Source organism: Myotis davidii, unplaced genomic scaffold, assembly GCF_000327345.1.
Source record: "Myotis davidii unplaced genomic scaffold, ASM32734v1 scaffold247, whole genome shotgun sequence".
In the NCBI taxonomy this organism is placed as follows: domain Eukaryota; kingdom Metazoa; phylum Chordata; class Mammalia; order Chiroptera; family Vespertilionidae; genus Myotis; species Myotis davidii.
Window position 1 is genome coordinate 1,773,214 of NW_006299593.1, and position 15,855 is coordinate 1,789,068.

The following is a 15,855-nucleotide window of genomic DNA, read 5'->3' on the forward strand; positions in this document are numbered from 1 at the left end:
AAAGAGTGAGTTAAGGGGAAAAGAAAATGAGCAGAGAGTAATTCTGATGCTCTGTACTGACGCCCTTGCGACCATCAAACAAAGAACAAAAAATAAAAACAACCCAACTGAGACAAAACTGACAGACTAAGACCCTTGTTAAACAGAATCACAAGTAAAAATACAAATGCTAAAGCCCAGCAGAATAAATAATATGTAAAAAGCACTTCAGGTCAGCAGACACTGCATAATATGATCTCGGGGGAAGACAAAGACAGAACTGGTTCCAAGCAATCTTATTTACTACCCTCAGTAGCTGAAATACTTTACACTGTTGCATAGCACTTGACAAATCCCTTTCACATACACATCATTCATTTAGCATGTATCTCGTGTGAAGAGAGGCAAGTCAAATCATTATTATCCCTATTTCTTCATAGATGGAGAAAGCAAAAGCAAGAGAGGAAGAAACTGATATGCCCAAGGTTGCATGGATAGTTAAGTGATAGAGACTAGAGCCAAGACTTGTGACTTCAAGTTCAGTGCTCTCTCCAGGAAACTGGGCTACCTTTACCAACTCTGAGGAGATCGCTACGAATTATGATAGCATTATTTATTCTTTTCTTATTCCTTGCAGTTTATTGGTTATCAAATCCTAAAGAATCAATAAAAGAAAGACTGTATCCCATTTCTTGACTTGATAGTTAAAATAGCCTCCAATATCTTCCTGCAAAAGTTTATTCCCGTATCAAAGGAATAAACTTTTTCAAACACATTTGCTCCTGAAACTCCAAAGACACATTTATCTCATAATAATAAGTAATTCTGTAATAATCTAAATAAATTAAAACAAATATTTTAAGTTTTAAAAATGAACTCTTAAGCTAGAAAACATATTGCCAAACATACTGTCTCTGCATTAATGGAAATAAAACGTTACAGAAGCAGTAAATAAATCATCCTTTCTCTATTCTTCATTCTTCAACTTAACCACTAACTATGGCTTGGTATCAAGCAGAGGTTATACAGAAGAGACAGATGAGTAACAGTTTGGGAGAGAGCTTTAAGAAAGAGGGCATGATCAGTAGTAACAAATGATGCAGAGAAGTAAAATAAAACTAAATTTAGAAGGAAAAAAACAACCAAGTTTCACAACAACCCAATGGAGGTTCTCAACACCAATTCAGGAAGGTGGTTACAAAAGAAGCCAAAATATATCCAGTTCCATAGGAAATGAAGAAGTAACAGATCTTCTTTCTAAATGCTTTGCTCTAAAAGAAAGGAGAAAAGATGGCAACTAGGATTCCAAAGTTAAGGGCATGGTTTTTTAAAGGGGAAAGTCTTGGACATATTTAAGTGTGAGGAGCCAATATCAGTAAAATACAAGCTGGCACAAAGGGGAGATCCTATATTTGCTCTGGTAAATAGAAATTAAAGCAAGGTTATATAGTGAGAAATGGACTAGGCCCGTGGTTGGCAAAACCGCAGCTCGCGAGCCACAGGCGGCTCTTTGGCCCCTTCAGTGTGGCTCTTCTGCAAAATACCACACGCGGGCGCACACATACAGGGCAACTGAAACTTCGTGGCCCATGCACAGAAGTCGGTATTTTGTGGAAGAGCCACACTGAAGGGGCCAAAGAGCCGCACTTTGCCGACCACTGGACTAGGCGATACAGAGGGGAGAAAAAGGCTTATATTACAACTATTAGGAAATGGGAAAAGAAGGAGGCCTATAATAGACTAAAGGCCCAGTGCACAAAATTCAAGCAGGGTGTGTGTGTGTGTGTGTGTGTGTGTCTCACTAACCCCCTTGCTGGCCTGGCCCCCCTTGCTGGCCTGGTCGTAGGCAGTCATCTTGTGAGGGTGTGAAGGTTAATTTGCATATTACCACTTTATCCTATAGAGGGATTGTGGGGCAGCACTGAAGGGCCAACTAAGATTAGATTCAATGAACCTGGACTGAATCAGTTAGTAGTTTTTCCTTAGAGAAGATAGAAAAGCAAGATGGCAAGAAGGGTGCTGTAAAGAGGATGGTGCAAGGGCTGTTTAAGACAGTGGGTAGTTATTTTGCTTTACCTCTCTGAATCAATAAACTTGATATCTGAAATGGTATGCTTTTTTTTCCTAACCTTTTTAGCATTTTGCTATGAACATAATGAATACAATGGCAAGTACTTGTTTCATGCCTAGAGAACTCTCTTACACTTAGACAACATTCCCTATTTGTTTCAACATAGTTTTATTAATGTTATTAAGACATCTGAATTCACTGGCTGGCTGCTTGGCAGCATCCACAAAGCAACAAATCTGGTCTACAAGTAAGAGCTAGTTAATAAATGATTTTCACTTGATACTGCAACATGGTCAGAATAACCCCTTTTATGGATCACTTCTATAAATTTGTCTCATTCTATTATAATGGGATTGCCTACTATCCTATTATCCCATTTCATTATTTTCCACTATCTCTCTAAATTACAAAAATAAAAAAATCATTATTCAGATCATTATAAGGCTATACCCCTCCTCCCCTCAACAAGCTATTTCACTATTTTTCTACTTTTCTTCTTCAGTGGTAGATCTAAGACCCCATGCTGTGTTACTCTCTTGTCCCCCTTCCATCAATCCTGCTTTACCTTCACTAATTTGGTAGGCCTCTTCTTTATCTTGCTCTGGATCTGTCTCAACTGCGTTTTCCAATGGTGGAGTTGTCCCAATTCTAACTCTCTTGGTTGTCATTTTAGCTTAAAAAAAAAAAAGCCCAATTTATTTACTTACAGTAACAATATTTAAATTGCTTTTAATGATAAGTAACAATTTTAACACCTTTTTTGAAAACAATACTCAAATTTGGGAAGGAAGCTTATTTCTAATATAAAATAAGAAAATTTTATTTAAAAACATTCAGCATTAGTCTAAGTATTCTTTTATTTTCTGATTTATCTTGTTCCAAACTGTATCTTCCTACCTGTGTTCCCTAAGAAGCCTATACATATTTTTCTATTTTGTTACACAAATCTGTGGGACCTTCCTAGTATTTTTTTCTTTTTAGTATGGATAACACTTTCAAGATTTCCTTATTGGATATTATTTTGATCTCCCTCAAGTCCTGAAGATGAGCTGACCTATTATTCTATGCCCTCAAAATATTACTTAACAGTGAAATGGTACCTTCTTAAATTCTTTTAAATCCAAAGTATACGCAAATACTGGGAGGCGGTCTGGTATAAACAACCTTCTACTTACCAAAGCTAGTTTCCCAGAAACTGCACATATACCATTCCATTCCAATTTTAATATTGGCACTCTAGCTTGCTTTTTGGTTTTGGTATCTTTTTCTTGAGGTATAATAACTTGGGGCGAGGGCTACTCTGTAAGAGAAATCTGTGAAATCTGTACACATTTCCTTGGCTATAACTATTTGTTGGCTTCTTTTATCAATAGAGTAAAAGCATTAGAAATGCTGCAACATGTTTTTAAAATATTTTAAATGTAATACCCTCATAAAACAGAAAGCAACCGCTTCTAAGTATCTACCTGCTAAGTGCCTCTCAACCATGGTGTTCAGATCTTCTTCCACAACATTCACACTTACTGGACCCACTTGGGACAAGGCTTCAAGTTTTGTCTTCCTTGTGTCCATAGCTCTCTTTTTCCTATCCCCTCTTTTATCTGTGGGATGTTCATTTTTGCTTTGTGCTAATTCAACTTTTAAATCATCTCCATCTTCCTCTTCTCCAACTTCATCAACAGTAACAAAATTAAGCTCTTCTTTAAGGTTATTAAAATCTGCCACAGAGTCTTCATCCTCTTCATTTACTTCATCCAAAGTCACTAAGTGCAGATCACTGCTGTCATCCTGTATTTCATCTACAGTAACCAAAGTAGAAGGGTCTTCAGGCATCTGGGAAGAAATGAAGTCAATGGACTCACTTCCAGTATTTTCCTCATTTCCTTTAGTATTTAAAGTGGCAAAACTTAAGTCTGCTGATTCATTTAAAGGTAGCTCCTCTACTTCTCCAATTTCATCCACAGTCACCAGGCGTTCCTGTTTGAGAAGATCTTGTTCTTCAGCCACCGACAGTACAATAACATCTTTAGGTTCACTGTGGGATATGCAATCGTCTTGATCAATTAACTCATCTAATGTAAGAAGTGAATTTGAATTTTTTACCATTTCTTCCATATTTATTTCTTCTTCATCAATAACTTCGTCTACAGTGACCAGAGCTTGTGCTAGGTGTGCATCTTCCTCTTCCCCAATCTCATCCAGTGTTACAAAAGATAATTCTCTCTCCACAACATGCGGGCCAGAAGTTTTCCCTTTCTTCTTCTTTACAGGAAGTTCAGAGGAAGGGATATTTTTGAGAGCTTCTTTCCTTTTTCCCTTTAGTGGATTCTGTTTGGCTTGCGAAGGATTCACTTCTTCTATAACCTCATCCACAGTAACAAACTCATCCAAATTAAATGGAAATAATGGTTCCTGTTGGAAAGGTTAAAAAAAAATCAAAGAATTGTGAATAACTACTAATAAACTGACTACATTTCAAATAGCCCAGTAAATGTGCATGAAGTATCATTTGTGAGAATTTTAGTGCAGAGAGGTTTCCTAAAGGTTGAAATTAGTTATTTTTAAAAGCCCAAGAAATGAATTAGCTGTAATTCACAAGGTAAACAATGCAAAGGGCAAAACCCTAGTAATAACCTAATTCCACCTTCACTTAATTTCAATAAGACTATAATTAATTCCTAAATAATGTGCAAGTTTTAAAATATGATGGACAAAAGCATTTATCAAACAATATAATACAAAGAATTCACTGTTTCATATGTTAAATATCACAATGAAGTTAAAAAGTAAATAGCTACCAAGATAGTTCCATGGACCAGTTTATACGTAATATATATTTTAAGATATGCAGCACTTAAATATAAAGTTTACATATTGATAAAGTTATATGGAAAATTACTAAGACCTTGTGGCAAGTATTAATGCACTTAAAAAAAAAAGTAGTACCTATAATTCAAAAAATAATGCCAATAGTAAAGAAAATAATTTCCCAGCAGGCTTTTCCTATAACATTTAGTATGCTATCAATGATTAATTATTAGTATATATAATAATGACATTTGAATATATACCCAGTAATTTGGGGAGGAAGGAATCTGTAAGCAGTTGTATTATCAACTTATTAAGCCAATGGAATAACTATATCTTTACTTCCGCTTCTTAAACTAATATATTCCCTTGCCCCAATAAAATAGGCTCAAATTCTTCCCCTCCCAGAGGAAGTAAATAAAATAACTAGGGCTCTAACCGGTTTGACTCAGTGGATAGAGCATCAGCCTGTGGATTGAAGGGTCCCAGGTTCGATTCCGGTCAAGGGCATGTACCTTGGTTGTGGGCACATCCCCAGGAGGGGGTGTACAGGAGGCAGCTGATTGATGTTTCTCTCTCATCGATGTTTAAAACTCTCTATCCCTCTCCCTTCTTTTCTGTGAAAAATCAATAAAATATATATTAAAAAAATGACTAGGAAAATTTTTTTATGAATGGTGGAATCCTAAAATAGCAAACATAAAATGTAAGCTGTATGCTTGGCTGAGTACCAGAAAAATAAATAAATCATAGAGCCCATCCATTTACCAAAATGACCACCTTTTTGGAAGTGTCGAAAAATGAGGGGAAGACTTCAGTCAAGCCCCAGTCTCCTTTTCACATATCATTTTATTCTGTGTTTATAACCTATTTTTGTCAATATGAGATTGAAGGCATTTTCCTACTCTAATTCTCTTTCTGTCCCTGGGTAACTTTTTGCCCTGCATCAAGAACACAAACTAAGGACTTGTATGCATGCATATAAAAAGGATAAGCAATGGACACAGTCACTGGGGGTGTGGGGGGAGGGCATGTGCCAGGGAGTAGGGGAGGCTCAGGGGAGGTCAATGAGGGAAAAAGGAGACATATGTACTACTGTTTGTAATACTTCAAACAAAAGAAAAACAACAACAAAAAACCCCACAAACTAGTCTAGCTCAAGGTAAAAAACAAATTGGTAATAGGGTCCAAAGAAAATAAAACATCTCATTCCTATCCTTTGCTCTATTATATATCAATTTAATTATTACAGGAGAAAGACAAGTTATAAAGTATGGATGGATAGAACAGAAGGGTTTGTTTTAATAAACTATTTCTCACCTCTTTAGATTTGGAACTTCTACCAGTGGTGCTTTTAGGATTCTTGGTGTTTTGCCCAACCAAAGTCTGAAATATTAAGTAAAAAATGTAGAAAAAAAAAGAATTTACAACTAGGTTATTAGTGTTCTTTAAAAAGGGAAAGAAAAAAAATTATCCAAACACATTCAGTTATGCCAATATTTACCAGGTATACCAAACTAAGTCACCAGTTAATAACAGTGTAGGCATAATCTATAAGTTGTAGTTAAATTCAGTTTTACTGACCTTTTCCAACAATATCTAAGTTGGGCAATCAGTAAGCTGATAAATAAAGCTTCATTTTAAAACAGAAAAGTTTCCCATTCAGAAGCAGAGTACTAAGTCACTTTAGGAGACTCACTGCAGACTTTATTTTTAAACCACAAAGTTAAGTTTCTGACCACATTTTATCCAAATAAAACTTTCCAAACCTGTTAATAATTATGAACTCGAGCTTATTATTCTAAATGTCTATCCGCTTAGATCAATGGAACCAGAAAGAGAAACGGAAGCTTGGGAGTAAAGTGAGATGAAGTATAAAACAAGATAACATCTACTCCAAAGCTACAACAAGAGAGCATATCACTTCAAAAATACATTGAGCTATTCTTCCTACCCTCCTCACCTTATTGTTGCCGTCATCCCGTTTCATGGTGGAAGGTCTAGCCTCTGTTTCCTGAGACTGTTTTGTAATATCCCTGTAATCCAGTTTAGAATCCTTGTCTGGCAGAGCTGAGATCCTTCCACTGCCTCCTCTGGTAACACCGCTGTGAGTAGATTTGATTTTACTGCTGTTTTCGGCCAACCTGGCGCTTGCAGGTTTAAGACCCAATTCCTTGGCTGAAAGTTTCTTTTCAGCATTTATGTGATCTCTGAGTACAGGTTTTAGAAAACTTTTCTGGTTTTCAGATTTGGAAGCTGTAGTTTTTGTCTTTGGAGAAGAGACCATACCAGACTTGATGCTTGATTTACTGCTAGGTGCATTTGATGTAGCCAGCATACTAGTTTTACTAGTTTCATCAGGCTTACTGGCCTGGCACACTCCTTTATTTGGGTATGCCTTGATCCCAGTGTTTTCTGCAGGCTTTTCTTTCGTTGCTACCACAATCTTTTCCACCTTCTCTGCGACCATCCTAGCATCATTCTTTTCAGCCTTCCCTGTTCCTATTTGCAGATCCATTTTGGTTTCCTTAGTATTAAATTCATTCTCCTCCTGTTCATCCATGTTACTTTTTTCAGAAATTCCGTTTTTGCTCATTGTCTTCTCATCCCCAGTGGAAATTCCTGGTACCAGGGTCACAACACAAGTAGATGGTACTATTTCTGAATCAGTTTCATGTTTGTCCACTTCAGCTATAGCTTCTATCATAGCCTGTGTAATCCCAGAAAAGAAGTCTTCTGCTTCAGATGGAGATTCTTCTAGAATTCCTTGGATATTCCTTTCTTCTATAAATGCACTGTCAGATGTTGCTACTTCTGTTTCAGCTTTAATAATTTCTGCCTCTTCCTTCCCAAAGTCACTGGTATACACCTGCTGATTTAAAACAGACTCCTCTACATTTTCGGTGAATAATTCAATATTGGTTGGAATGGTTTCTACAAGAGGAATTTCCACTTTGACCTCCTCTCCTTGAGTTTCAATTTCCAACGTTTCAATAGCAAAGTCAGAGTCACATAGTATTCTGTCAGGTTCTTCCTCACAAAACTCTTCCTGTTGTACAGAAGTTTCTGTTTGAATGCTGGGAATAGTTTCTTCTTCAACCTCACTAGGTTTAACAGAGGGACTATCAGCTGCTGTGTGCACCTCACTTTCATCAACTGGATTGTTTTTCAAGTCAGGGCTAAAAGTATTTAAAAACAAACAAAAAAGAACACAAACAAAAACACAAACAAAAATCAAACTATGATGAGAATTCAACCATCATAAATAATCCCGTTGATGCCAATTGTTAAGAGTTCCTAATGCATTAATAATAAGCATAGGGAAATCCAGCCAATTAGCATAAAAATGGTTAAGATGCCTTGATGTAAATATGTAAACAATATAAAAATTTTAAAGAGATCCTCCAGTGCATTGAAGATTTCTTTTTAGTTCAAACGAAACGGCAAAATTATAACCATTTATCCGATCCCTGTACTCATTTAAGTTATAATAATTTTTTTTCTTCTGTGTTAAATTTGCATCTTATTTTTAGGTCCTATCTTTCTAACAGTGGTAACTGAAATAATACATATGTAACTTTACAATAAAACTAATAATCTACACATTGAAATCTAAAACCTTACCTAAAAGGAACAACATAAACAGAAACTAATAGTAAGTCACCTCTTTTTTAATACTCTGTTGGATATTTAAAGTTAGAGATGAAACTGATAGTGTCTAGTGTCACCCTAACATAAATATGAGGTCTTATTATAAAATATGTACCTTTGGCTATATTATGAGAAGAAATATGTTAAAAGAAATATTTCCAGTTATAGAGAATAATATACAATTCCAATACATAACTTAAAAATGTAAGTAAAATTATTCAGAATAAATGGAGGAAATAAATGTAACTGATCTTATTTCATTGTGGTCTTTCCAAATGAAAGGTAAGCAAAAGTGTGAGTCTATCATTAAACTACTTTCATTGAGACAGAGACAGAATAAACTATATTAATGTCCCAAAGATCAGATGTAATTTTGAAGAGTAACAAGGAAAATCCAAGCTTCTGAAGACAGTGTCCAGCATGTTATCAACACAAATTGAAGTTCAACAAATACATTCACTTAATTACATCAGAAGCAGCAGGTTGGAGGAAGACACCAGACAGAAAGTGGTCATGCCACATCAGTATCTCATAGCAAAGAGTATCTACATTTTCCCCCCTACTTTAAAAAATAGGAGGTGATGAGATACCCCCTATGATATGATTCTTAAGAGGTGGCCATATATCCTTTATTGAACACAAGATAATGTGTATCTGTGTCCTGACACGTTAATAATATTTTAGAAGTTTGGAAAAAGTGCTATCACATAAGGGTCTAATAATTGGAGGCAGTAAACTAGTCCTCTCCCTAAAACTGGTAGGTAAGTTTAAACTTCCAAAGGAGAAAACTTTTTTAAGAGATCAGAAAAATACCTCTTGATAAAAAGTGTAAGGGCAAAGAGGCTGAGGAATTTAAGTTAAACAGCCAGTAACCATAGACCTTAATCAACACATTTATTCATTTATATAAGCATATAAACTACCCTTCACACGCTGAAAGGGTTTAAATGTTGTTTTAAATAATTCACACCCCTTACATTAAAAAATACCAATGGCTGATTTGGAGTGTTCCAAATTTTTAGGACTAGCACAAATATGACAAAGACAAGAAAAAGTTGTGACATTCAGTTACAGCAGTTACATAAATATGATTTCTCAAAATACAAACATTTTGTTTTTAAATCACAAGACTCATTTCCAATGATAAGGATTAAATTCAAATTTCTGCCTCATTCCAGAACTGTGTATTAACCCTAAAGCCTTTACAAATTAAGGCTATTACAAAAACACCAATCTAGTGGTCTAGAAGACTAGCAATGCGGATTTTGATTCCTGACTCTAGAATACAGCAAATCCTTCCCCTTTGCCATATTTAAAGTTCGTCAATTAAAAAAAAAGCTATTATCTTTTCTATAAAATGAATCACTATGCAGCAGTTCCATATTTCAAACAGAGAGCATAGACCTACTTGGAAAATGGCTCAATTCCATATTTGTTCTTGTGCATGGTTTTTTTTAAAATTACAGTGCTTTCTTCAAAAAATTCATTTACCAAAAATTAATATCTAGTTTTCTGGCTAATATGGGGAAAAGTCTCAATATTCATCTAGTTAGCTTGGAAAGTCAGTTTGAAATGTCAAGTACATGTAATTATTAACATAAGAAGTCAAACAATCAGTCTTTCAGAAGATCAAAGGAAAACAATCAGATTCTGGGAAATGGCACAAAAAATTGGTCCCAGGAAGGCATTCAGGATACAAGTATTAATTTCCCACCCTCTGCCCACCTCCATCCTCCCCATAACACCAGAGTTTCAAATCTTCAGAAAAGGCATACAATAAAAGCTGGGCATGAGAACAAATGGTAAGACTATACCACATACTATACAAGAAACTTTAGACTGAGACTTAACAATGCTGAAGATTAGTGTTTATTTCAGAGTGCCACTGGATACTTCCCAACATTATAAATGAATTGATGAAAATCTTGTGTCCTTATTTTGAGGCTTAATCACATGGTAAATAATGTTACATGGGGGAAGACGAGAACAGGCAAAATGTAGTTATTATTATATTATTAATATATTCATGTGAGATATCCTTTCAGTAGAAAATATATTTAAATACTTCAACTATAAACAAACAGGCAAAAAAGCACCCATATTTTCTCAGAATCAGTTTAACTCCAATAAACAAATATGAAGTATTTGGGCTAAAACCCACATCTTTTTCTCTAATGTCATATAAGTCAGAAAAAAACTGAGTGCAAAATGGGAATTAAAAAGTTATTAGTGCTAGAATTTTTTAAATTGATGTTTAAGATTAGACAATTATCTCTAAATTCATTAAGAAATATATTTGATTTTAAAAGTCAAAACGAGAGGGAAAAAATGACCAAAACACAGATGATGCCTATTCCTGCAGACCTGAAAGAAATTTTGTCAGATGAAATGTATAAAATAGAATTTTCAAAGAGTTTATTACCAGCCAGAGTTACTGTGGCCAAACTGTAGGTCTATCTTCACTACTATATGTGGCATTGTTACTTATTAAGCCATTCATGGGCTTGTATATCAAACATTGCTTTTGGTATTACTTCTTAGGCATATGAATATAATTGGTATGATGTACAACTTAAAGTTTGTGCCCACACATACATCAAATCTACTGCTTCAAGTCACCAACATATTTTAATGTACTCATAACCCTCTATCATTTAAAAGTCTCATTTAATAAATATTAATTACTGAGAAGAAAAATCGGTAGAACTTCCTATTTTTCTGTTCTTCAGGCATCTTACAATTAGTGCATCAAATAAAATAAACTCTCCACATTTTAAGCACTTTCAAAATGCTCTCATACTTAAAAGCTCTTACTACATTAATTCCAACAAATAAGGGTAAATTACATTAATTATATAAAGGAAGGAAAAAGAGTTTAAATTCGTAAATCCCAATAAAGAGTAGTAACAGGGAGATTATTCATTGGTGGGGCAAAGGTGGTGCTATGAGTGGATTCATCAGGAAGAGAGAGTGACTAAAAAGACAATGTGGTCAAAACAAAGCTGTGAGTGAGCCACTACTTTGTGTAGATTCTGAAGAACAAACTTTCATCCTCTGAAAATATAAAGCAGCATACATATTACTGTTTTATAAATATCCCTTTCCACACCCCAGCTGTTTTTAAAAAGTATCAAAATACACACTGAACATTACCTTTTTGGTTTTAAGTGTAATTTTAAAAGATTATGCAAAAAGATTGAAGTGTTACCATTGTAACTATTTTGGAAAAGAAAATCTAACATGAAGAATATAAAACTGATCAGAGTCGAGTTAAGAGTCTTAGCAAAACATTTAATAAAGAAGTCATATTTATATATTTAACTCAAATTGTGTTTATACAGTTTTTCTAAAAAACAAATCTGTAAATACCGAGACAAAAAACAAAAACAAAAATCACCCCCTTGGTCAACAAAACCAAAAGAGAAAACCACAATACTTATATGTATACAAAATGCACATGTAAATAAGAAATTTTTGCTACAGGTGAACAATTACTACAAAATACAGAAATGAAATGCAGTAATTAACTAAATACTAGATGAAAATGTTAATATACTTAAAGCCACATACCTTTCTTTTCCTAGTTCTTGGTCTTTCTCAGCTTGAGCCTGTAACATAATTCCACATTTTAGTAGAGCCTATTATACTAAACTTTAAGTATTTAACCCATCAATGCAATGATTTCAATTCTTAAAATCTAAGCAAAAATACATAAATAAATAAAAACAATAAAAAACTACACAAGATATATTAAAATAAAAGTTAATTTTCAGTGTTCATATAACTATCAGGTTCTAGATAGGTTAGGTTATAGAGAAAAACTTCTCAGGTTAGGTTATAGAGAAAAACTAACAATAGCAACTAATGAGAAAAATAAGTTTCCTTCGTGTTGACATAAATAGGAAATAAACTTTTAACTTTAAAAACCTGGAAATACCACCTTTAGCTAAGAATAAAAACAATCTGAAATATCAACTTCTTCATTGTGCAATTATTACTGAAAAAACTTCTATTCATAAGGGAAACTAGTTGACTTGAAGAAGTTTTCTACTCAAAAACACCTAGAAAAGTTGGACAAAATTTAACAATAATCTTTTAGACACATATCTGAACCACCAAGAAAGCAATTATTTGGGGCCCAAAATGGAAGGAGGAATTAAAATTCAGTGTCTATGTACCAAACACTTAGGATATATCACAGTGAGTGAACAAAACAAGCAAAAATATATGCCCTTTATTTATTTTAATTTCCTTTTAGTTAATTGAATTTATTGGGGTGACATTTGTCAACAAAAACATACAGGTTTCAGGTGCACCATTATACAACATATCACCTGTACACTATACTATGTGTTCACCACCCCAAGTCAAGCCTCCAGCCATCACCAATTCTCTCTCCTATACCTTCCTCCATCTCCACCCTACAATCACCACACTGCTGTCCACATCCATAAGTTCTCTTTTTATTTTTATCTCAATCTCTCCACCCCCCGCAATCTCTCACACAGATGTCAGCCTGGTCTCTATCTATGCCCTTTAAAGCTTACACATGCTAGCTGGAGGCTTTTTCTGTGGGAATTGTGTCCTTTGAATTGAGAATTATCTTTCTCCATATTTTGTCAAATTAAAACTCAGACTTTTACTTAAAAAAAAAAAAAGAGTAATGTGCCCAGAGAGAATTCCTGGTGTGGGTGTTGGAGTCCCAGAGAAAAGGCTTTCTTTACTGAGGTATCTGGTGGGATATCTAGACTATATCGTAATGATTTATGACTGAAATGAAAGATGGCAGTTGATAAATTCCATCCACAGTGTTTCCATACAGTTTATATGATAGTAGAGGAAATCTATACCAGATACCTTTAATTAGCTAATTTGCTTCTTTATTCATAAATAGGTAAAAGAAAAAACATACAAATGCACAAAAGTGAACAAGTATATTAAAATGGCTGAGTGTATTACAGACAACTGAAGAGCTTTAAAAACACCTCTAAAGAATATCCTCTCTAAAGAATTTTTCTAAGAAAAATTCAACAAGATATATATCATTTGCAAAATTGGTATAGGTGTTATTTCCAGAAAGACAGAACATTAAAACTGAAGACAAGAAAAATAATCAAAGAAATAATAGGAGGAAAACATTCACCAGATCCAGGACACAGTAATCTTTAGACTTTCATAAATTCCTTCAGTCCTGTAAGCAGGATCTAGAAAATAAGTTCCAAACTAAGATAAAACCTTGCACACTGCACTAGCCCTATGATCATCCTTGAAAACTTTTGAATCACCAATGTTCTTAACACCTTCGCTTTTCTAAAAACCTCTTTATTCATGGCGCTTACTTCCTTCAGATCTCTCACTTAACTCTACCTCAGAGGGTCTACTCCTGACCACTCTAAAACACACATATTCCCATCCATCACTCTCTATCCTTTTATCGTGATTTGTCTCCATAGCACATCATTGCACTTTTTACCACTGGACATTATATATACAGTGGGGCCTTGACTTATGAGTGTCCCGACTAATGAGTTTTTTGAAATACCAGCTGTCTCTCGGCCAATTTTTTGCATTGAGTTGATAGAGTAATTTGAGTTAACGAGCTCCTTAACGAGCTGTCTCGGAACGAATTAAACTCGTAAGTCAAGGCCCCACTGTAGTTCTTATCTGTTTATAGTCCATCTCCTCCACTAAATAAGTTCTTCGAATACTGGGACACTGATTCTTCTGTCATCAATGTATTCCAATATCTAAAGTATGCTGTCATAGAAAAGGAATCCTATCCAATAATAGACGAACATGGTAATTAACCATACCTCCGCTATGCTTCCCATTGGCTAATCAGCAGGATATGCAAATTAACTGCCAACAAAGATGGCGGCAAGCAGCCACGCAGCTGAAGCGAACATGAGGCTTGCTTGCTCCAGTGATGGAGAAAGCCAAGGTTCCCCGCCTGACGCGGCCCAGCTCTGAGATCCAGAAGCAACAATGTTTCAATTATAAAAGCTAAACAAACCCAGATACCTGCTTTCAGCCAGCCACAGCCTCAGAGCTGGAGCTGGGCCTCAGAGCTGGACTGGCCAGTGCCCCAAGCGGGGCCCCCACCCTGATCCGGATCACCCTTCAGGGCAAATCAGCCGGCCCCAACCTGTGCACCAGACCTCTATCCTATAGAGTAAAAGAGTAATATGCAAACTGACCCTAACAGCAGAAAGACTGGGAATGACTGGTCACTATGACACACACTGACCACCAGGGGGCAGACGCTCAATGCAGGAGCTGCCCCCTGGTGGTCAGTGCGCTCTCACAGCGGGGAGCTGTGCTCAGCCACAAGCCAGGCTGGTGGCTGCCAGTACAGCAGTGGTGGTGGGAACCTCTCCTGCCTACTCAGCAGCGCTAAGGATGTCCGACTGCTGCTCAGGTTTGCTCCCCGCTGGCAAATAGACATCCCCCAAGGGCTGCCAGGCTGCCAGAGGGATGTCTGATTGCCATCTTAGGCCCAATCCCCTGGGGAGCAGGCCTAAGCCAGCAAGTGGTCACTCCCGAGGGGTCCCAGACTGCGAGAGGGCCCAGGCTTGGCTGAGGGACCCCCTACCCCCGAGTGCACAAATTTTTGTGCACCAGGCCTCTAGTTAGATAAATATTTGTTTAATGAATAAATGCTAAAAGCTTTCAAAGAGGAAAAAATAGAATATATAAAAGTATGGTTACACTCAGCCTTCTCAGCAATACTAGTTAGGAAATAATAAAAGAAAAAAAACAATATGCGCATAGAATTCTCCACCTAGGCAAACGATCAATGAAATATTTTCTAAAGGCAAAATAAATCAGTTTCAAATATGCAGGGATTCATATTTAACAGTTTACTGCCCACACATACTTTCTGCAGAAAATTATTTGACAGTGCACTCTAGCAAACAGTAAAGTAATCCAAGAGAGTAGGAGATACAGCATCCAGGAAATAACAAAAATAACTCAGAAGACCAAGAAAAAAATATCAAAAATCAAAGATGTACCATTGCATTAGCTTCCTCACTCGCAAGCTCCAAGGGCCCTTCCTTTACCTTTATAACTTTTTTCTCTAAGTCCATTCCTTCTACAAATCACTTTTTCTACCTCCATGATTTTATAAACACACACACACACACACACACTAGAGGCCTGGTGCATGAAATTCATGCACTAAGGGCAGGGTGGAGGGGGGGGGGGTCCATCAGCCTGGCCTGCACCCTCTCGCAGTCCAGGAATCCTCGGGGGATGTCCCTACAGGGAGCGGGCCTAAGCCATCAATCAGACCTCCTTAGCACTGCCGCACAGCCGCACAAGGCTCCCACCACCACCGCTGCCCT

General features: G+C 36.1%; 1 protein-coding gene across 3 annotated transcripts in view; it reads right to left on the reverse strand.

Moving 5' to 3' along the window:
• Positions 1-15,855, reverse strand: part of ZNF638 (zinc finger protein 638) — a 61,497-nt gene that overhangs the window by 3,070 nt on the left and 42,572 nt on the right. For all 3 annotated transcript variants that reach the window (XM_015571481.1, XM_015571480.1, XM_006775298.2), the window contains 5 exons: positions 12,080-12,117; positions 6,822-8,037; positions 6,179-6,244; positions 3,517-4,462; positions 2,616-2,723 (listed from right to left, as the gene is read on the reverse strand). In XM_015571481.1, the coding sequence (XP_015426967.1) occupies positions 2,616-2,723; positions 3,517-4,462; positions 6,179-6,244; positions 6,822-8,037; positions 12,080-12,117 (2,374 nt within the window). The remainder of the gene's footprint in view (positions 1-2,615; positions 2,724-3,516; positions 4,463-6,178; positions 6,245-6,821; positions 8,038-12,079; positions 12,118-15,855) is intronic.